Here is a 21,600-nt window from a genome sequence, read left to right as displayed (position 1 = left end):
TTGTAACTTACAATGGAGACTAAAACATGAAAAAAAAAGTTACTCCAAACCTCATTTAGAAAGAGTTTCACGAGGAAACGTAGATGCAGGAGTAGATATATCTTAGGGATGAGCGTCCTTAAGCCACCGTAAAAAGTAAAAAAAAAAAAAAAAAAAAAAACATTATTGTTGAAAGATGAAATTACCCTTAATTTTTTATTTTTCAATCTAAGTCTCATTTTAAAAACGACATGTTTTATTCATAATTTTCTTTTCATTTTCTTCAAGTCTATCTCAAATTTTCTTGAAGCCTACAATCTTCATTGCTTGTAATTATGGTTATTGAGATCTTCACGTCTATCATTGGAAAAAAATCATTTGATAATAACCTTAGGATGTATATAATTTTGATCTTTATGTAAGTAGGTGTTGTAACACTAAAATTATCATTTCTTAATAGAGATGTTAATGGACATATAAGGCCAAAAAATGAACTTAATTATCATTTATGTCTCGTTCTAATTCGAATCGATTCAGGGAATTACTGCGAAGAAGATATCGGTTTCGAGAAGTCTTTCAACGATGCACTGTTTCTTGTATAGGCGATAATTGCACTTTTAGTGTTCGGGACAGGTACAAGACGTAAAATGTAAATATCATTCACATTTCATCTTAGATCAATTATATATCAATCAAATCAGTGAAAAATCGCCCCCAAATAAGAACAATTTGGATCCGACAGATTAAATTACCATCAAAATTCTCCCTTTTAAAAAGAAAAAATAAACAAATATTTCATAATACAAATTAATATTAAATTTTGAAGTGTATGTTTTTGGAAAATGTATAATCTACATAAACAAATTGTGAGGAATAGTTTTGTTGCTATCCAACAAGAATGTGTTGAATATTAAAATGGCCAAAAGAAAAGAAAAAGTGCTTTGAACTTAATTTTAAGTAAGTATATGCATGCACATGGTAGTGTGTGAAATGATGCTCCATATTATATATCATTTCTAAGATAAATAAACATGTAAACTATATTATTCAAAGACATTCATTCAAACTTTCAAGTTTTTAATAAACAATAATCATAATTTAACTAATTTCAAGTAAGCATTCAAATATCTCAATCACATTGAAATGTAGAGTTCTAAAGTGGGTTGTTTGGAGGCATGTGTCAATTTGTACAAGGGTTGAGGCTTAGTTGAAGTGGTTTCGTTTCAATTTTCTTCTTGTGAATCATTTAAATCGAAATAAATATAGATTTTTGTGAATAAAGTTCAACTCACAGATTGTTTGAGGCTAGTTTTTATATATTTATTTTCAGATTGTCTTGTATAGTTTTAATAGAAGTTTCAACAAAATAAATAAGTGATATGAGAGTTCTCAGTTCATTTGAATAAGTTATAACTTATTTTAAATTTTACAAATATAATTTTTTATATAAAATTAAAATATTTTATATAAACATTAAATTGTAAATTTAAAATCGTTCAAACTTCAATTTATTTGAATCGTAATTAGTCCATATTTTGGAATCTCGGAAACAAGTACTTTAGTTAGAATTAGAATTGGATGAGATGAGTTAGGATAGTTCGGGCTAGGGCTTATCATTGGGTTAGGCCTAATTAATGATTCTTTCTTCTTCTCTTTATATTCATTTCCTTCTTCTTCTATTTTCTTTCGAATTTGGTTGAAATGGATACTATTGGATCAGATTATATTAGAAGATTAGAAGATTGGAAATTGGAATAGAGTTTGGTTAATTGTTGTCTGGTTGATCCGCTTGAATTATATATAATAATCAATATTGATTTAAGGTATCGGTTTTCGGTATAGGTCATAAGGTACAGGGAATGTCGTGTTGTCGGAATGATCAAAGGATTTTGTTGTCGCTAGAATTAGGGGTGTTCATAGGTTCGGTTTTCGAGTTATACAAGTGCCTCGGTTCGGATTCTTCAAAAAAAAATTCATTTTTTAACCAATTCGAAAATCGAACCGAATTTAATTTTTTAAAATTTTATTGTCAAATCAGTTTTGTTGAATTATTCGAATTCAAATAAAATTCAAATTAAAAATTAAAAAAATCTTATTTACTAAAAAAAAATAACCTAAGCTAAACTTAATGAGTTGTAGTTGATTTTTAATGTTCGGCAATTAGTATTAAGATATTACTTGTGAGATAACTAAATATGTGAAATGTTTAAAAGATTTTTAAAGTTAGAGATGAGGAGAGAAAGTGGATGACTTGACGGCTAAAGAGAAAGAAAAGAGGACAAAGGTTAGTGTTTTATTGGGATAAAATTATTAGGGATATAGGAGGTGTAGACAAATTAATATATAATTATATAATTAAAAATAAATAATAATAAATGAATTTGGTTTCGGTTTGATTTTCGAGTTTAAACTCAAACTCGAAAATAAAACCTAAAACCGTATTTTAATATGAATCAATTTAGAATTTGATTTGAAAATCGAAAAAAAAATTGAATTCGCTTTATTGGAATTCGGTGGAATATTTGATTAGACCCAATATTGAAAAACCTAGCTAGAACGACGTTACTGGGAGATAAACTTGTTCAATTTTATGTTGATTTTTTTTTTGTTTCCTTTTAATTTTAATTTTGACCGAAAGCTTTACAGCTTAGTGATTTAAAATGACATCAAGCACATGTTATTGGGCCAAATAGTTTTATAGCCCATTATAAATTATCTTATCAATACAATTGCATATCAACTATGAAATATATATATAAAAAAGAAATGATAGTTAACAAAGAAAAATATTGATAGAAAATTTAGAGTGGGTTAAAATTTTTTAACTCTTATTAAATTTATAATCCAATCAAGACATAACATTCTTTCTAATTTTGTTGTCTAACATTTTTCTCACTCTATCTTTTCTCTGAGAAAAAATGGGAAATCATTTATTAAAAGATGTCATGATAATTTAAATAATGGATAGATAACTTAATAATGTTTATAATTATCTTTCTTGTTTTTATTTTCTTTTTTTCCAAAATTTATTGACATATTTATAAATATTATTAAATTATATAACGATCATCCATTTTAGTTTTATACTTCAAATTATATTAAAACAAAATAATTTGTACATTAGAGGAGTTTAACTCTTAAAAATTTTGGTTAGAATATCCTGAAATTTGAATTGTAATGGTTTGATAGTGGCTGAAATTGGAATGGATCTAGTCATTCTAATATTCTAATATTGTTATTTGGTTGATAAGTTACAATTAAGTATGACTATCAATATTTATGTTAGGTATGATTAGGGATGGCAACGGGTACCCTACCCGACGGGTAGTGAAGTACCCATTCCCGAACCCGATTTTCATTTCACTATCCGACTCTAACCCCGAACCCGACGGGTATCTCTACTTCTATACCCGACCCTGACCCTGACCCCGAACCCGACGGGTATCTCTACTTCTATATCCATCCCCGATTTGTCGGGTACCCGATCCCCGACGAGTATCCCATTACCCGATTAAATTACTTATAAGATTATAAAGTTTGAAAAAAAAGAAACACAACTTTAATAAATAATTTTAACATTAATAATATCAAAATATTAAAAATAAAAATAAAACCATTACTTACCTACCTCATAATTTTTGTAAATCTTAAAGAAGATAAACTAGAGTGAAAAAAAAGTAGAATGAACATTGAAAAAAAAAACTAGAGATTGAATATGAAGAATTATGAGAGAGAGTAATATTTTGTTATTAAAATAAAAATTGAAGTTACGTAGAGAAATATTGTTTTAGGAATATAAAATAATTAAAGTTGGAGTGTAGTGTATTTATGACTATGGTTGGAGTGAAGTGTGGATAAGATCAAATTAAATGATGCATATTTATGATACATTTGCAATGATGAAACATTTTTGAAAAGTCACACATTAAACTTTAATAAAAAAAATTAATAATATTAATATAACCGGGTATCGGGTTTGGGTTTCGCACACTCCCCATCCCCGACTCCGTACCCGACCGGGTACCTTCTCCCTCTCTCCATGCCCGACCCCGAACCCGATTTAAAATACCCGAACCCGACTATCGGGTACCCACGGGTATCGGGCATACGGGTACCCATTGCCATCTAGGTATGATACAAATTTGGGAATACAAATGTAATAAATACCAAATTTATCCTTATAATAAATATGATAATCTTATACAGTTTTTATACATTTTGGTTATAGGGGTACAAGGGTATTGGAGTACCGGCAGGTATATTGGGTATTGGGTATTGGGTATTGGATATTGGGTATTGGAGTATTGGAGTATTGGAGTATTGGGTATCGGGGTATCGGGGTATCAGGTAGGTATTAGGGTATTTTGGTATTGGAGTATCGGGGTACGGGTAGGTATCGGGGTATCAAGGTATGTATCGGGGTATTAGGGTAGGTATCGGAGTATCGAGGTATCGAGATAAGTATTTAAGTATCGAGGTATCGGGGTATTGGGGTATTAGAGTATCGAAGTGTTGGGTATCGAGTATTGGAGTATTAGAGTATCGGGGTATCAGAGTATCGGGTAGGTATTGGATATTGGATTATCAGAGTATCGGATATGTATCGGGGTATTGGAGTATCAAAGTATCATAAAATCAGAGTGTCGGGATATTATGTAGGTATCAAAGTATCGGGGTATTAGAGTATCGGATAGGTATTAGGGTATTGGAGTATCGGGTAGGTATCAGGTTATTAGAGTATCAGAGTATCAGGTAGGTATCGAGGTATTGTAGTATCAGTGGTTCAAAGTATCAGGGTACCTCATTGGTATTGGAGTATCGATGTATTAAAGTATCAGAGTATTCATAATATCGGAGTATCAGGTAGGTATCAGGGTATTGGAGTATCGGGGTATTAGAGTATCAAAGTGTTGAAGTATCGGGTATTGAAATATTGAAATATCGAATTATCGAGTATGTATTGGGTATCGGGGTATTAGAGTATCGAGTATATATCAGGGTATTAGAGTATTAGAATATCATTGTATCGAAGTATCGGGGTATCGTGTATGTATTAGAGTATCGGGGTAATAGTGTATCGAAGTATTGAAGTATCGGGGTAGGTATCTAAGTATCGGGGTATCGGGTAGGTATCGGGATAGCGGAATATCAAAGTATCGAGTATTAGAGTATCGGGGTATTGGAGTATCGGGGTATCAGGGTATCAGGTAGGTATCGAGGTATTAGAGTATCGGATTTGTATCGAGGTATTGGAGTATCGAAGTATCAGGGTACTGTGTAGGTATCAGAGTATCGCGATATTAGAGTATCAAAGTATCATAGTATTGGAGTATCGGGTAGGTATAGGGGTATTGAAGTATTGGTGTATTAGATAGGTATCGGGGTATTGGAGTTTCAATTAGGTATCGGGGTATCGAAGTATCATAGTATCTGAGTATTGGGGTACCATGTAGGAATTGGAGTATCGGGGTATTAGAGTATCAGGTAAGTATTAGAGTATTAGAGTATTAGAGTATCATAGTATTGGAGTATCGGGTACCGTGTAGGTATCATTGTATCGAGTATCGGGGTATTGGGGTAAGTATTGGAGTATTTGGGGTATTGGGTTATCGGGTAGGTATTGGGTATCGAGTAGGTATTAGGGTATTGGAGTATCGGAGTATCGGAGTATCTGGTAGGTATTGGGGTATTAAAGTATCAAAGCATCATATTATCAGAGTATTGGGGTACGTGTAAGTATCCGAGTATCGGGCACGGTGTAGGTATTAGAGTATCGGGTCTCGAAGTATCGGGTATTGGGGTAGGTATTGAAGTATCAGGATATTGGATTATCGGGTTGATATTGGGGTAATTGAGTATCGGAGTATTAGGGTACCGTGTATGTATGGAAGTATCGGGGTATCAAGTAGGTATTATTATATTGGAGTATTGGAGTATCGAAGTATCTGGTAGGTATCGGGGTATCAAAGTATCGAGTAGGTATTTGGGTATTAGATTATCGGAGTATCATAGTATCGGGGTACCATGTAGGTATCGGAGTATAGGGTATGTGGTTATCGGGTAGGTATTGGGGTATCGGGTAGGTATTGGAATATTTGGGGTATTGGGTTATCGAGTAGGTATTGGGATATCAAAGTATGTATTAGGGTATTGGAGTATCATAATATTGGGTAGGTATCGAAGTATCGGGTAGGTATTGGGGTATTAAAGTATCAGAACATCATAGTATCGGAGTATTGGGGTACGTGTAATTATCGAAGTATCATAGTATGGATGTACCGTGTATGTATCAAAGTATCGGATATGTATTGGGGTATCGGGATATTGGAGTATTAGAGTATTTGAGTATTAGGGTACCGTGTAGATATGGAAGTATCGGGGTATCAGATAGATATCATGGTATTGAAGTATTAGAGTATTATAGTATTGAAGAATCGGGTACCGAATCGGGTACCGTGTAGGTGTGGAAGTATCGGGGTATCAGGTAGATATCATGGTATTGGAGTATTAGAGTATTATAGTATTGAAGTATCGGGTACCGTGTAGGTGTCGGTGTATTGGGTATATATCGGGGTATCAAAGTATTGGGATATGTGTTGAGGTATCGGGGTATCAGCATTTGTGTATCAGGATTTAGTACAAGTATGGGGTATTGAGGTATCGGGTACAAGTACAGGGGTTAATGAATGGATTTTGATTATGATATAAGATAAAAAATGTGTATCGTAAAGTTGAGCAAATGAGATCCTCAGTTACTGTAATCTCTTGTTCCTTCTCACAGAGTAAAATAGTAAAAAAAATAAAAATTAAAACAATTATTATTTTATCCCCAAAGAATATTGGAACATGTAATTTTGGTAGGAGAAGATCTCTCCCCACTTTGTAGTATCTGATTACTATTTAGAAATGATTTCCAATCTCATTAACCAAATATTTAATTTAATTTTTATATTTTATGTTTAATTATGATTGATATTATTAGTTGATTTTATTATTTGAATTTAATTCAATGTTATAACATATATAGTTGTTCATTTATATTTTATGAATATGTTTATATGATTTTGAGAATAATTTAATTAATTTGAAATAATTTTTATTTGTTATTATAACTTTATTATTGGTTAAAATAAATTATTTTAAAATAAATAAATTATAATAATTTGTAAGTTAATTATATATTATTAAAAATAAATATGATTAAATTTGAAAGAGAAAAGATTATTTTAGGCTAATTAGTATTATCTCTTCTACACCATTTCATTTATACCATATTTGATATTTTAGTTTGATGGACCATACAAACCCTAAAGGCTAAAACCTAAAGGGTAAATCTTGCTATCTTTTACGGATCTCATTCTTCATTTTCTCATCTTTTGATTCTCTTCTCTTTCTTCTGTTAGTTTGAGCATTCAGGCGGCAGATCTTCTCAACACTGAAGCAGTTTCGACGCATCCATTTCCTCCTGGAGCAGAAGACCCGATAAAATCAGGTAATCATCCTTTTCAGATAGTTCAGTAGGCGATTCTAGTAGATGATTACTATTTCTTTGAATTCAAATGGAGCTCCGGTGACTTAATTTCAGAAGTGTTTTTCCATCGTGCCTACTATGTTTGTAAATGCTTTGTTACGATTGGTTTATAAGGGTATATGTTAGAAACACTTGATAAAGGAGCTGAGTTGTGTTTTTGGTTTTGGTTTCGAAATTTGAAAACGCTTGATCGATTGAAAATCCTTTTATTATTTTGAGAAGGAAGTTGATTGGGATACTTTTCTTCATTTTGGTACAGGCAGATAGGGAACACATTCTTTTGATAATGTTGATTTTAATGATGCTGTTTTGATTGAATTAGAAAAGAAATGTTATCTTGACCTAGACATTGTGGATTGATTTTTGCTTCTTAGATTGAGGTTCGAATTGGACTAAAAGTCATGTGAACCTTGAGGATGAATTTTAGTGCATGATTGAATTTACTAGTGAATTGGGGATGGGTTTATGTATTTGGAGAAATTGAGTTGGTATGATAATTCTTGTGTGTTCAATTGTCAATCCGACGTGCTGTTCATAAGAGGTGGAATTAAGATTGAATTGATGTGCATTCTGAGATCAAAATGACATGATAACTTTTGTGTTTCATTGAAATTTGACATTATTTTGGCCATAAATGATAGAGCATGTTGATTATTGAGATTAAATTGGCATGATATTCATGGATGCTTGTTTGTAAATTTGATTGTGCTGATTGAGCGTGTCTAGAATTATATGATATGGCTTCTAATGTCATTAGATGTTAGGATTATCATTATGTAAATTTTAGTATCTCATTCATTGCTTGTTCTTTATTATTTGAATTTGATATCTAACCTGAATTCATGTGAGATGTGTTTAGGAGTGTTAGAGCCTAATTCATAAAAATATCTGACAAATCAAGAACTCGTTTGATCTGGAACACTGTAATATTGTTTTGACTTGTGATTTGATTTGAGCACGTCATTGGCAATTCAACATTCGTCTTGTGATAGACGAGCAACTTTGAGATCCAACAATAGGATGACTTAATGCATTGAGCTTCTTGGGTTTTGTTTATTGTGATTTTGTTCAATGAATTAATCTTGTTGACTGTGTTTCATTATTTGTATCAAGGTGAGAGTTTGTTTAATGCCTATATAGTTACTTATCAATTTTCTCGAACTTTTGTATCTTGTTGTAATGATTCTTACAGTCGACTCAAATTGTGCATTTACTGTAGTTTTGCTCTTAAAAATAAAAGGTAATAAAATCTAATGCATTGTTTGATCTTGTGTTATTTGAATAACCAAGTGGTTATTTCCAAATAATTTGTTTGATTTATATGTTATTAAAAATTGTATTATTTGGAGTTATTTAAGTAAAAAGATATTATGGATATGAATTTATAATAAAAAGAACTTTTTTAAATAAAATATATGGTATTTGATATTTTGTTGGATGATTTGAATGATGAGATATTCAGTTATTTGAGATTAACGTAAAATAATCTAAATCAAGCAAGACTTAAATTAGTTAAGGACGACAACACAGGGACCAGACAGAAATTCCTTGTCAAGTTTAGGTGTTGATTTAATCTATTTTCTGATTATTCATTTTATTTCTTCTTCAAAAACTGCCTAATAACTTGTGAATATAGAACCCTAACAGAGCTCTCTGTTTGTCATTCTGAGAAGCCATGTTTGTTAACCGATCCGCGATTCGACTTCAAATCGGCCAAGCATTTCGCGCCATTGTCCCCGGAGCTTTTCGAGGTATGTCTCATGTTCAATAACTAGATTCATGGTCCTCTCTCTTCCATTATTTCATTTCTTCTTCTCTATCTATGTTTTGCTTGCATTTCCATTGCTTTCATGCCCATCTGTTTGGCCATGATTCCTGTGTTTTTAATGATGAAGTTCAGCAAGTTGGATCTGTTGATTCATTCTGTCATGAAGTTTAAGCAAGGTGGATACAACATACATATATGTCTATGATAAATATAAAGTTTTGCTTAGCTTCATTTCTTGTTTAAAATAGAGTACAAATACTTAACAAATTCTAGCCATCAGTGGGGAATTTTTAGGTGACTGTGAAAATGGCTGATTATAGGGAGAATTCATTTATGTATAAAGAAGGAAGATGAGAATACAGTGGAATAGCCCCATCAGATGATCATTTGTTTCATCCTTAGCAAACATAAGGTCTCTAAGACACTAAATTTTACTTTTTATATTGGTTGTGAACTGTTGATGTTAAAGTGATATTATAATAGAAGCTAACAACTACCTAATTGATAAGTTTAGATTAATTAGGAACAGTTTATTGTGATAAATGGATTTCATATATTTTTAAAATATTGATTAAGTACAGTCTATTTTGCTACATTATTATGTTATTGGTTTGTATTTATATGTACTTGTACTTGAGAACTCAACAAGCTACCCTGGGTGAATTCCCAAGGGATTAGTTGAGCTGCGGGAAAGATAAAACTATATTATTTCAGTTGGAGAAAAGGGCATAGTATGATATTGTCATTGTATGAGCTAGAGACCCGAACCTTCTATATGCTAATCAGATGTTATCCACGTGCATGTTGTTCGTAATGTAGTTAATTGAGCTACTTTGACAGATGAAATTCATGAAAATGTTTACGATGCTTTTGAAAATGAGAACTGAGCATGTTCAACGTCTTTCTATAAATCCTTTTTAAAAATAATCTGAAATGCATGCTTGAGTTTAATTCCTTAAGTCATTTTTATTTTCTGAATTTTTTCTCAGGTACTTGTGCAGGTGTCACGGATAAATTGAATTGTCACGGTGATGTCATTCATCGATTAATGGGAAGTTTAGGCAGTCAACTAGGTAGAAGCTCGATACACTCATCAAGTCAGAAGGAGTTTGAAAATGGAACCGGTCAAATGACAAGATCAACCGGTCAAATGACAAGATCAATGGATTTCGTGAGGGGAATCATGGAAGAAGATATAAAAGGTTTTCCCAGAAATAATAATAATAATTGGATGCCTCAGTATCAAGTGGAGAACAATGCAGATATCCTCCATATAAGGATGATGAGAAACAATAGTAAAGTAACTCTGACTGATTCAAAAGGGAAAGTAAAGTTTAATATATCAGCAGGAATGTTATCAGGAGCAACAAAAGTTTCTCGATATTCAGCTGAATCTGCTTCGGAACTTGCTGGGCGAAAAATAAGGGAAATGGGAATCAAATCGGTGGTTGTGAAAGTGAATGGGTTTACTTTCTTTAAGAAGAAGAGACAGGCGATCTTGGCTGTGAGGGAAGGTTATACTAATAACCGGGGAGATAAGAATCCTATTGTGTTTATCGAAGACACCACTCGCAAGGCTCATAATGGATGTCGGTTACCCAAACAACGCAGAACCTAACCTCTTTATTTCTCTTGTTTTTGGAAGACTTTAAAGTGGAAGACTTTAAAGTTATTTTCTAGCTATGGAGAATAATAATGGCTGCTTTTAAGACTTTCAGACATTGTACCTGAAGATGATTCTTCTTCTTACTCTGTTTTTTGTCCTCTTTTTCTCCATTGTCTGATTATTATTGATTGATATATTGTAGAAGAATGGAAACAAATGAGGTATGGTAAGTAATTGTATTGTTTCCAGCCCCAATCAATGCCCAATATTTGAACCCTAATTGCACTTACATAGCTTAATTGATATATTTTTGTGTAACTCAAGGCCAGATGCAAATTCAGAAATAGTCTCATTTTTATTTTTACTTGGATTTTAAAATCTAACTTTGCTCATATGCTTCAAATGAATGTGAAAGGTTACCAATTTATTTATCTTCAAATTCTTGGTACTTTGTTAATAGTTCAAAAGAATCTCATTATTTGAATTGAAATATCAAGTAGATTTTCTTTCTTTCATTTATATCTTTTTTTTAAGCTAGAATTATGTCAATTTTATTTATTAATAAAATCTGATTTACTAAAAAACACAAATCAAAGAACAAACTATATTAGAGCTTTCATTGGTTATTTTGGGAATTCATTACAATTAAACCTATAAGGCTTAAAAGATATCTTTAATTAGAGTTTTCATATGAATTGGAAATGTTGCCAGATGTTTTGATTATGGTAGTGGAAGTGCTTTTAGCATTGTTCCCGGAGTTAGGAAAAACCTAGGAGTCTCTGAATGCCTTCAAAGCGCAATCCCTGAAACGTGAAAAGGAACATTTTAGCTCCTCAATGGAGAAAAATCTAGTCATTTGAAATGGTTGCAAACAGGTCACAGTTTTTAAGTAGTGTTAATTAGATAATTATACTTGTGTGTAAGTCGATGCATTTTTGTTTTCTTTTATGAATTTGGGAAGCTAACACGACCCCACGGTCATAGCCCCCACTTCAACTTAAGACGTTCTTAGTGAAAATCAAATTCGAGACCTTTGGTCTCTTTAGGCAAGACTTATCACTTCAGTTATTCTAGTGCGTTCATTACATTGATATATGCATCTGTTCTTTTTCATGCATATATGTTTCTATGGGCACAAGAATAACATTGAGACTCACCAAAAGCATACTTGCTAAAGGGATGTAAAGCTGACTTGATGTTTTCTTAACATAAATAGCAAGAACACCATTTAAGCTTTCCTTTTCTTCAATGTAGAACTTCCTATAGACTTGAACACCTGAGAACATGGTAAAAAAAAGTCCAATATTAGAATATGGAAAACACTTTTGCATTGCTTGATAAAAGGTTATTCGAATTTACCCAAAACATCAAATTACCCTTAATTTAATTTTATAGTGTTATTTTAGTCGTGTAACCCAACTAATCCACTTTTTCATCAAAATATCGATTCATTTAAAAAAGAAATCCCGAAATCAAAGAAGATCTTGATGAATTAACCTTACATAAAACAGTTCAAGTGAAACATTCAGAAATGATATCACAATATGAGGTTTACCATCTTCAATACTTTTCACTCCAGGAAGAACCTTTTCTATACCTTCTGTTTCCAACATCTCTTTAAAAGATGCATATCGATGCACACCCTGAAATAATAAGGCATAAGCTAACAAGAACATCTGGTGGAAGACTAGGTATTGTATGAACAAGAATATGAAAACATAAAATGATCTGCTAAAGGATACTCCATCACCTCAACTTGCAAGATCAGACATTTGTTAAATAGAATGAAAGACCCTGATGCAATTCTGCCAGAAAAGTTCAAATAGCAATTGTTATCAGATACCATCTTTGTTCAGTGAAAATTGCTTTACCACTTGTAAAATGGAAGCAAATCCCTATCATACCTGCTGTAATTACCAATGGCACATCTCCCTTCAACAGTTTTCTGACCATCTATAAACAAACTAGAATCAGCAAAGAAGAACAAAAAAGAAAGAACCAGCATATCAAATACCTTTCAGCTGGGAAAAGAATGGATCTTGTACATGAAGTTCAAACCCCACATTCATCAAAACCTAATATAAGTGCAAATATAACAATGGTTATCAATCACTATCTTAAAAAAACTTCAATAGATAAACTTACATTGGCTATATCAGAACACTTGTCAAATATTAACTTAATCCATTCATCTTCTTTCTGCGTCAACAAGGCATTTTCTCCACTGATTGTTCCAATTGGGTTACGTTTCGTATCAAATGTTCGAGAAACTAGGCAACTGTATAAAGATGATGAGAGTTTTTTGTATAAAGGATAAGCTGGAACTCCTGCGAATGAATCGGAAGTAATAACAGCAGATGGATCTAAATGATCATCAAGTTTGAGAAGGCTGGAGCAATACTGCTTTGAGAGACCTACATCTAGCTCTAGATCTCCTTCTATGAAGGAAATCAACATAAACTTCAGTAGATCTTCGATGCAGTCTTCTAGATGAACGCTGCAAACTTCCGGCGACGGTGGGTTTGACTCTGCCGCCATTTTAATAAAGCAAGTTGAATAGGAGGTACTTCGCTGTTTTAGAATAATCTGAATGGTTGGTTTTAGAATAATCTGAATGGGTGAGGATAATCTAGCAGTTAGTTCATGACAAACTTTTCATCTTTCATTTAATTTCATTTCATTCTTGAAAAAAAAGTTAAACTTTATTACTGATCTTTGGTGGGTACAAGGTTAAAGAGGATATATTATCGAGATTTTTGGATGCGGGCAAGAAGGAACCTGAAGAGATGAATGATCGATACTTAAGAGACATAATTCTCAACTTCATGATTGTTGGAAAGGATACATCAGCAAATACTCTATCATGGTTCTTCTACCTGCTATGCAAGAATCCACAAATACAAGACAAAATCGAACAAGAGATTAAAGAAATAGTCGGTTGGGAAGGCAATGTAGATGAATTTATGGAACGGGTAACCGAGGAAGCGCTTTAGAAAACACATTACCTTCATGCGACACTAACCGAGACACTTAGGCTTTACCCTACTGTTCCTGTGGTAATAATTGGGTTCATTCATTGGACAAACAAGACAATATTTGTTAATTTGTTTTTGTATTAGGATGGGAGGTGTGCTGACAATGATGATATTCTTCCGGATGGATATGAAGTGAGAAAAGGTGATGGAGTTTACTACATGGCTTATGCAATAGGCAGGATGGAAAGCATTTGGGGTGAAGATGCGACAGAGTTTAGACCCGAGAGATGGATTCGAGATGGTGTTTTTCAACCCGAATCGCCATTCAAGTTCATTTCTTTTCATGTAATAGAAACACATATTTAATGATTCTTTCTGTTAAAAAGATGGATTCATTTGTTTAATCTTGATTGCAGGCGGGTCCAAGGATCTGTTTAGGGAAGGATTTTGCGTATAGGCAGATGAAGATAGTTTCTATGGCTCTCATTCGGTTTTTCAAGTTTAAGTTGGCAGATGAAGAGAAGAAGGTGACTTATAGAACTATGTTTACACTTCATATTGATGGTGGTCTTCTCCTTTATGCCACTTTGAGAGACATGTCTACATAAATCCTCTTTTACCATTTTCGATATGTTCATACTATATTGTGTGTATATAGTAGAGTGTACATGAAAGTGCCTGTGTATTTTTATTATACTTTTCAAATAAAACGCCAGTGAAATTTCATGTCACACATCAATGATGAAGACTTACTTGTAAAAGGATCCAACTAGAGTATATATCTTCATGTTTTCCTAAAGTTTTGAAATCGTTAAAACAAATTTTTTTTATAATGAAGAGCTTCAAATTGTGATGTGAAGTTTTTCAATTCAGGCAATATATTAAATACAAACCTATTTTTATAATTTAATTTAAAATAATTTTTATCTAAATCAATCCAAGTAATAGACAATGAATTAGGTATAACATTGATTTGGGAATGGGAAGGATACATCAATTACATACATACATTATAAAAAAATACCCACAAACCCAAAAAAAAACTAAAAAAAACTAGAAAATTGTTTTGGGAATAGAATCTAATATTAAAGCATTTCTTCCCCAGCCACAACAAACAAGGAAAAGAAAGAACCCAACAAAACAAACTATATACTATCTTTAAGAAAGAACTCAACAAAACAAACTATATCCTATCTTAACCTTCTTTGTGTAGTCTTGTTTGTGTTTTTGTTGGAATTCGAGTTCAAGACCGAAACTTCTCGTTCTTCCCCTTCCACTTCATCCTCGCCTTCGGGTGAAGGCTTAACATACTTTCCAATCGTCTTCTACCTATGTTTCCTTCTCATTCTTTCTAACTTATCCCTACTCTGTTTCCTTCTCTTCTCTTTCTCTACATTCTTCAGATTCCTTTCCTTTTCATAAATTCCCTGCCAAAAACCCTCACCTGTCGATGGCCATAGCCACCTTCTAGAAGAAGGCCCTTCTGAATCTGCTTCTTCAGCTAGATCTTCATCCATGCCCTTGAGTGTCGTGTACGAGAACCACTTCACCCACATCTGACCCCTCCAGTTCTTAAGTGCGTGTTGTTCTTGCATCACACCTGTTTTCGGATTCACATACACCATTCGCCTCGCACTATGATATGCCCACACATTCACAACTAGTTCCATCATCCGTGAGTAGCAATGCTTATCCTGCGATAAACACCAAGAGATTTTTTAGACCAGGGTTTATTTTCATATTTAAGAAATTAGTCAAGTTCAAAAGATTATAACAGTAAAAAATTGACAAATAAGAAAACTAATCTAATCACCTTCCATAGACTTAAGTAACAATGCCCGGTTTTCGGGTGCCCATCGTAAACATGTTCGTCGAGAGCATTGACAAACATCCTGCAACCGCAACACCCACAAATAAGTATGATATTCAAAAGCAAGGAATTGGTGGGGCTTCAAAACTTAAAAGACCAACCTTGAGAACATTATAAACTCCATAAATGATTTTGTCGGCAAAACCCAACTATGCATTACGGACCATGTCTCCCCATCAACAGGCATTGAAGGAAGAGAAGTAACGGTTAGTCTTTATTCCATACATCTTCTTCATTGCCTCCAAAAACGCAAGTCTGCAATTCCCAGCATTAATAGCATCGCAGAACGACCAAAAATCCTGTTGTAATGGGTTCCTACGATCCTCATCCAAACGGACCCAAAAATATAGGGTGTCCCTGTGTTTTCGAGCTTGGATCGCATCTAAAAGTGCAGTTTCAGCTGTCTTAGACAAAGATGCCTGTCAATACACAAGAAACCGTTAATAGATTTCTAAATATCTTTCAACATGTGATTCAAATAAATACCTTTTGTGCTGTAACTCTCCAGGACTGGAACCCTATCCATGCGTTTTTGTGAATTCGATCGATCCGGTTTGCTATTGCAAGAATCTCAAATTTCTTCGCTCGAGAAATTTCCCCACGCCCACGCCCAAGCCCCACGCCCCAAGCCCAAGCCCCACGATCCACGCTCAGGCCCACGCACTACCCCATGCCCTCGCCCCACGCTCAACCCTCACGATCCTCGCCCCATTCAGATTATTCTAAAACCAACCATTCAGATTATTCTAAAACAACGATCCCTAAACTAAACTAAACAAAACAAAACAAAACAAAACATAATACTCATTAAAATCAGCAGGTTTCCCAAATCAGAAGGAGAACTAACCTCAGTCCGTGAATGATTAGAACTAGAACGAGAAAGGAAGAACGTCCGGCTGGTGCTTGGCGATCGTCCGACTGCTCGGTAAGAAGAATGGGACCGGAAGATAGGCGGTCGGCGGCAATGGTCGCGGGTGGAAAGTGAAGGGGAAGAGGAAAACGGGAAGAAATAAAGGGGAAAAAAGAAAAGGAAAAGGAAAAGGAAAAGGAAAAGGAAGAGAAAAAAAGGAAAAAAGTTATTAAGGGTAAAATTGGAATTTGTTTAAAAAAAAGGTTAAAAGTAAAAATGGGATTTTGTAAAGTTAAATATAAAAATGATCCTCTTTTCAGGGGAAATTGGACGAAATGACCCTGAAGAAAGGGCTATTTGCCTCCGTGGTCACCAGATAATTGAAATTGATCTGATGACCACTTTATTTTTTTGGACAAAAATACCCTTTTCGCGTAACGCGAAGGGATTTCGCGTTTCGCGAAGGGAGTTTTTTTATATAAATACTTAAAATTTTTCATTTCGGCATTTTCTTTCTCTCTCTTCTCTCTTCCCTCTCTTTCCTCTCTTCTCTTGACGGCGGTGGCACGGCGTCGGCACGGCGAAACCCTAAACCAAAACCTAAACGAACACATTATACAGATCGACGACGAAAACTCGTTCTAATTTTCACGACTTCACGTTTCGCGAAGGGCTTCACGTTTCGCGAAGGCCCAGACGGTCAATGAGCCCTAATTTGTAAGTCAAGAACTTCTTCAGGTCGGTCTCTCTCTCCCTCCCTCGATCCGAATTAAGAATCATGTGAATGCTTATTGAATCTTCTTCTTCTAATGATTCATCTTTGATCTCGCCTAGGTTATTTTCGGATTAATTTGTCTTATCATAATGTCTTCTTACTTGCAGCTTCAATCCCGTACATTGCTAGTTAGGGCTAGCATTTCTGTACTAGAATCTAGTTGATTATTGAAAAATTCTATCTGTATTCGATCTAGATCATAATCTAATCTCCTTTGTAATGTATTTTGTTAGTCTCTCTTTGGCAGAAGCAGAAGAAACAAGGTCAATTAGGGCTTGCAAGAGGAAGAAGATGGTGAAAGTATCTACCTTCTTTGGAATGACAGTGAGTGTCTTCGTCTTCTGGCAATCCATGCCTTAGTTGGAAAATAAATATTTTGAGACTTAGATTTGCGAGTTTGTGATGGGCGTTATTTTTCAATAATTTTAGGCAGTCATTTGACATTATATGAAAAATGTAGACAATGCTATATTTTGATATTATATGAAATTCAATCTTGAAATCCGACAGATTCGATTAGGATCTCATTTCCATTTCGAAAGATCTTCACACTTTTTAATATGTTTATTTTATTTTCTTTCACAATGGTTTATTTGTCGCATTTAAACGACTATTCATTTCATCGACCATCTAAATAATATATATAAATCAAAATCTATAGGAACCCACCACAACGCTTTATTTGAAACTGATATTTGTTACATGCATCTTTAACAGAAATCACAATTCAATAAGAAAATTGTCTAAAATTTCAACAATGATTTTGTAAGTTATTGGAACATACTATATCTGTAAGAGTATACATCTTTTTCCTGAAGACTGTATATCTGTAAGAGTATACATATTTTTCCTGAAGACTGTACTCCTAAAAGAATGAAACTAATATACAAAAGAAGTTGTTTCCTTCCTCTCATGCTGACTCTTCTAGCAACATCCCATGCCTTGAGAGGTGCAAGCTCACCGGCTTGAGATGCAAAGAAGGATTCGTAACCGGGTGAATCAAATGCAAAACATGTATGTTTAGATCCCTCTCGAGGAAGCCATGCCATTGCAAATCTCCTCGATTCCTCTGGATTGAGCTGGTAGTACCAACCTCCACCAACCCTATACTGCTACTAATATCTATTTCATTTGCATGCATTTCCTGAACCATCTGGTGATCATAAGGGAAGGCCAAACATCCTGACAGTTGAGTTAACACTTGTAGAACTGGAAATGGCTACAAATTTATAGATCACCAATGATTGGTAAACTTAAAACACAGCCAAGGCCACTACAACTCTCCATTTGAAGAAGTATTTCTTATTCCTTCCTTGTACAATTGAGGGTACTGCTTTGAAAGAGATGCACTCACATCCTATTATAAAACACAAACAATTTACTTTTCCGGTTCACGATTATCCAAAATAAATAGAATCAGCCAGAAGCAAAGATATACCTTGTCAAAAAGTCCAAGAACTAAAACTGGTACTGAAGTGAAGATAACATTATACAAAGACTAAAATGTGAAGCCATCGCGAAACATGAAGTCCTTCGCGAAACGTGAAGCCCTTCGCGAAACGTGAAGCCCTTCGCGAAACGTGAAGTCGTGAAAATTAAATTAAAGTTTCCTGAAACGAAACCGAATCAGAGCATCATTAACTGCAAACATATCATCGACAAGATGAACAACCAAGATGAACAATAAGATGAACAATAAGATAAACAATAAAAAAATCTCATGATTTAGGGTTTAAAGATGAACACAATGGAAATAATAATATAAATCGATCCAATTACCTGATATTAGAACGAGTTTTCGTCGTCGATCTGTATAATGTGTTCGTTTAGGTTTTGATTTAGGGTTTCGCCGTGCCGACGCCGTGCCACCGCCGTCAAGAGAAGAGAGGAAAGAGAGGGAAGAGAGAAGAGAGAGAAATGAGAGAAAGAAAATGCCGAAATAAAAATTTTTAAGTATTTATATAAAAAAAAAACTCCCTTCGCGAAAAACGAAGCCCCTTCGCGTTACGGGAAAAGGGTATTTTTGTCCAAAAAAAATAAAGTGGTCATCAGATCAATTTCAATTATCTGGTGACCACGGAGGCAAATAGCCCTTTCTTCAGGGTCATTTCGTCCAATTTCCCCTTTTCAGGGTCATGTGATCAAATTTCCCCTACATAACATATATTTGAATTTTTTTTATATATTTAAATAATTTTATTATATTCAATTAAATATATAATAAAAATACTAATATATTAATTTTATTATTATCTCTATCTATTTTTAACTATAAAGATAAATATGAATTATATTATTTATTAATATAAATTATATATAGAAAAAAATAATTTTTTTTTCGACAACAATAGTCAAAAGTAATTGAGAGTCCAATTCTTCTCTTACTAATATTTTTGTGCCTATGTTCTAGACTTATCAAAATGCATCATTAATATTATTAAAGTACATTTGGGTTTAAAAAAAACTTTAAATTTGAAAATATTACCGCTTCATTATGGGTTAAACTTGAAGCGCACTCGAGTGAAGCTTCCTTCACTTTCATTTATAACGTCAATACAAGTGAAACAAACTTCACTCGATAACACTTGCTTCACTTGTATTTACATCTTTAATAGAAGTGAAACAAACTTCACTCAATAACGTATGCTTCACTCGATAGCGCTTGCTTCATTTCTATAAGCATCGTTAAAAGAAGTAAATTAGAAGTGAATCAAGCTTCACTTAATAGCGTTTGTTTCACTTCTATAAGCAACGTGAATAGAAGTGAAGTAATCTTTACTCGATAGCGCTTGCTTTACTTTTATTTACATCGTTAAAAAAGTAAATCAAATTTCATTTGATAACGCTTGCTTTACTACTATTAATGTTGTTAATACAATTGAAGCAAACTTCACTCGAGTGCGCTTGCTTCATTTTTATAAACAGTGTAAATAGAAGTGAAGCAAACTTCACTCGATAGAGTTTGCTTCACTTCTATTTACATCGTTAATAAAAGTGAAACAAACTTCACTCGATAACATTTGTTTCACTTCTATTAGCAGCGTTAATAGAAGTGAAGCAAACTTCACTCTATAACGCTTGCTTCACTTCTATTTATATCGTTAATAGAAGTGAAGCAAACTTCACTCGATAACGTTTGATTAGCTTCTACTAGTAGCGTTAATAGAAGTGAAGCAAACTTCACTTGATAGCGATTGCTTCACTTGTGTTGACTCTGTAAATATAAGTGAAACAACTTTCACTTGATAACGCTTACTTCACTTCTATTTACAAATAAGAGGCTCTTAACAAAACAAACAACAACAATAGTAAAATATGTTAATAATATTAATTCAATGTGAAATATAATAATTTCAATATTTATACAACTCTTATCTAATATAAATATATTCAGCTCTTATCTAATTAATTTAAGTAGATTCTTCATGTTCGAAATCAACTCTGACATTAGAATTCTATATTTTATCATATTGTGTTCAATGCTTCTAAGGCTTCAAGACAAAACAATATAAGGACATCAATAAAGAAATGTGAATGAAGAATATGTGTTTAACACTTAATCCATATGGGTTTTAATCGGGACCTAGGCTCGCGGTGCAATAAAATAAAACAAAATCATAAATGTTTGATATTGGGCCCACTAGGCCCAATTATGTGATTATAAATATATGGTCTTCCGTTTTAGTTAGAGTTTTATTTACAACAAACACACAAAATATTTACCATTATTATTTTTTTTCTCTCTCTCTCTAAGTTGCAATCTTATATTTTAACCATAATAAATTATATCCTCATCTGCCATAGTTTTTCTTCTTGAGTTTTTTTAAGTAAATCTTGTGTTTTTTACGTGTTTTTTTGATTGATACTTTGTCGCTTCTTTATCTGAATTAGTCTTAAATCCATATCATATTTTTCAACAATTCGTATCAAAGTCTTAATTTTTTTAATTCTAAGACTATATCTATTTTTGGAGATGTCAAGTATGAAGTACGATATTCCGTTATTGGATCACAACACCAAATTTTTCTTTATGGCGGATAAAGATGCGACTTTTTCTCACTTAGATGAACTTGGACGAAAATCTCTTAGGGTTTGATAAAATGCCTAGTTCGTGGACATTAGAAGAGAAAACGAGGAAGGATCGCAAGGCTATGTCTCATATACATTTATATCCGTTGAATACTATTTACTAGATGTTATAAAGGAGACGAGTGTTGTTGGGTTATGATTGAAGCTATAAAAACTA

General features: G+C 33.3%; 1 protein-coding gene and 3 pseudogenes across 2 annotated transcripts; 2 read left to right on the top strand and 2 right to left on the bottom strand.

The window, feature by feature from the left end:
• The first annotated feature begins 7,308 nt into the window (after nucleotides 1-7,308).
• Nucleotides 7,309-11,139, top strand: LOC124937081 (probable ribosomal protein S11, mitochondrial). Of its 2 annotated transcripts, none has more exons than XM_047477593.1 (3): nucleotides 7,309-7,471; nucleotides 9,184-9,261; nucleotides 10,268-11,139. In XM_047477593.1, the coding sequence occupies exons 2-3, from the start codon at nucleotides 9,186-9,188 to the stop codon at nucleotides 10,894-10,896; spliced, it is 705 nt and encodes a 234-aa protein (XP_047333549.1). In that variant the 5' UTR covers nucleotides 7,309-7,471; nucleotides 9,184-9,185; the 3' UTR covers nucleotides 10,897-11,139. The 2 variants fall into 2 exon arrangements, with proteins under 2 accessions (XP_047333549.1, XP_047333550.1); XM_047477594.1 differs by having other exon boundaries at nucleotides 7,338-7,471; nucleotides 9,147-9,261.
• A 423-nt stretch (nucleotides 11,140-11,562) lies between these two features.
• On the bottom strand, nucleotides 11,563-13,424 carry LOC124936225 (annotated as a pseudogene).
• Nucleotides 13,425-13,498: 74 nt separating this feature from the next.
• Nucleotides 13,499-14,500, top strand: LOC124934932 (annotated as a pseudogene).
• A 534-nt stretch (nucleotides 14,501-15,034) lies between these two features.
• On the bottom strand, nucleotides 15,035-18,507 carry LOC124934931 (annotated as a pseudogene).
• Between the last annotated feature and the right edge of the window lie 3,093 nt (nucleotides 18,508-21,600).

The sequence above is a fragment of the Impatiens glandulifera genome, chromosome 4 (genome assembly GCF_907164915.1).
Source record: "Impatiens glandulifera chromosome 4, dImpGla2.1, whole genome shotgun sequence".
NCBI classification, from domain to species: domain Eukaryota; kingdom Viridiplantae; phylum Streptophyta; class Magnoliopsida; order Ericales; family Balsaminaceae; genus Impatiens; species Impatiens glandulifera.
This window is presented reverse-complemented; position numbering and strand designations above follow the sequence as displayed.

Excerpts from the sequence above, each read along its gene's own strand:
- LOC124937081 (XM_047477593.1), top strand. The coding sequence starts at position 9,186 with ATGTTTGTTAACCGATCCGCGATTCGACTTCAAATCGGCCAAGCATTT. Across the intron at positions 9,262-10,267 it reads TGTCCCCGGAGCTTTTCGAG|GTACTTGTGCAGGTGTCACG; the intron begins GTATGTCTCATG and ends ATTTTTTCTCAG.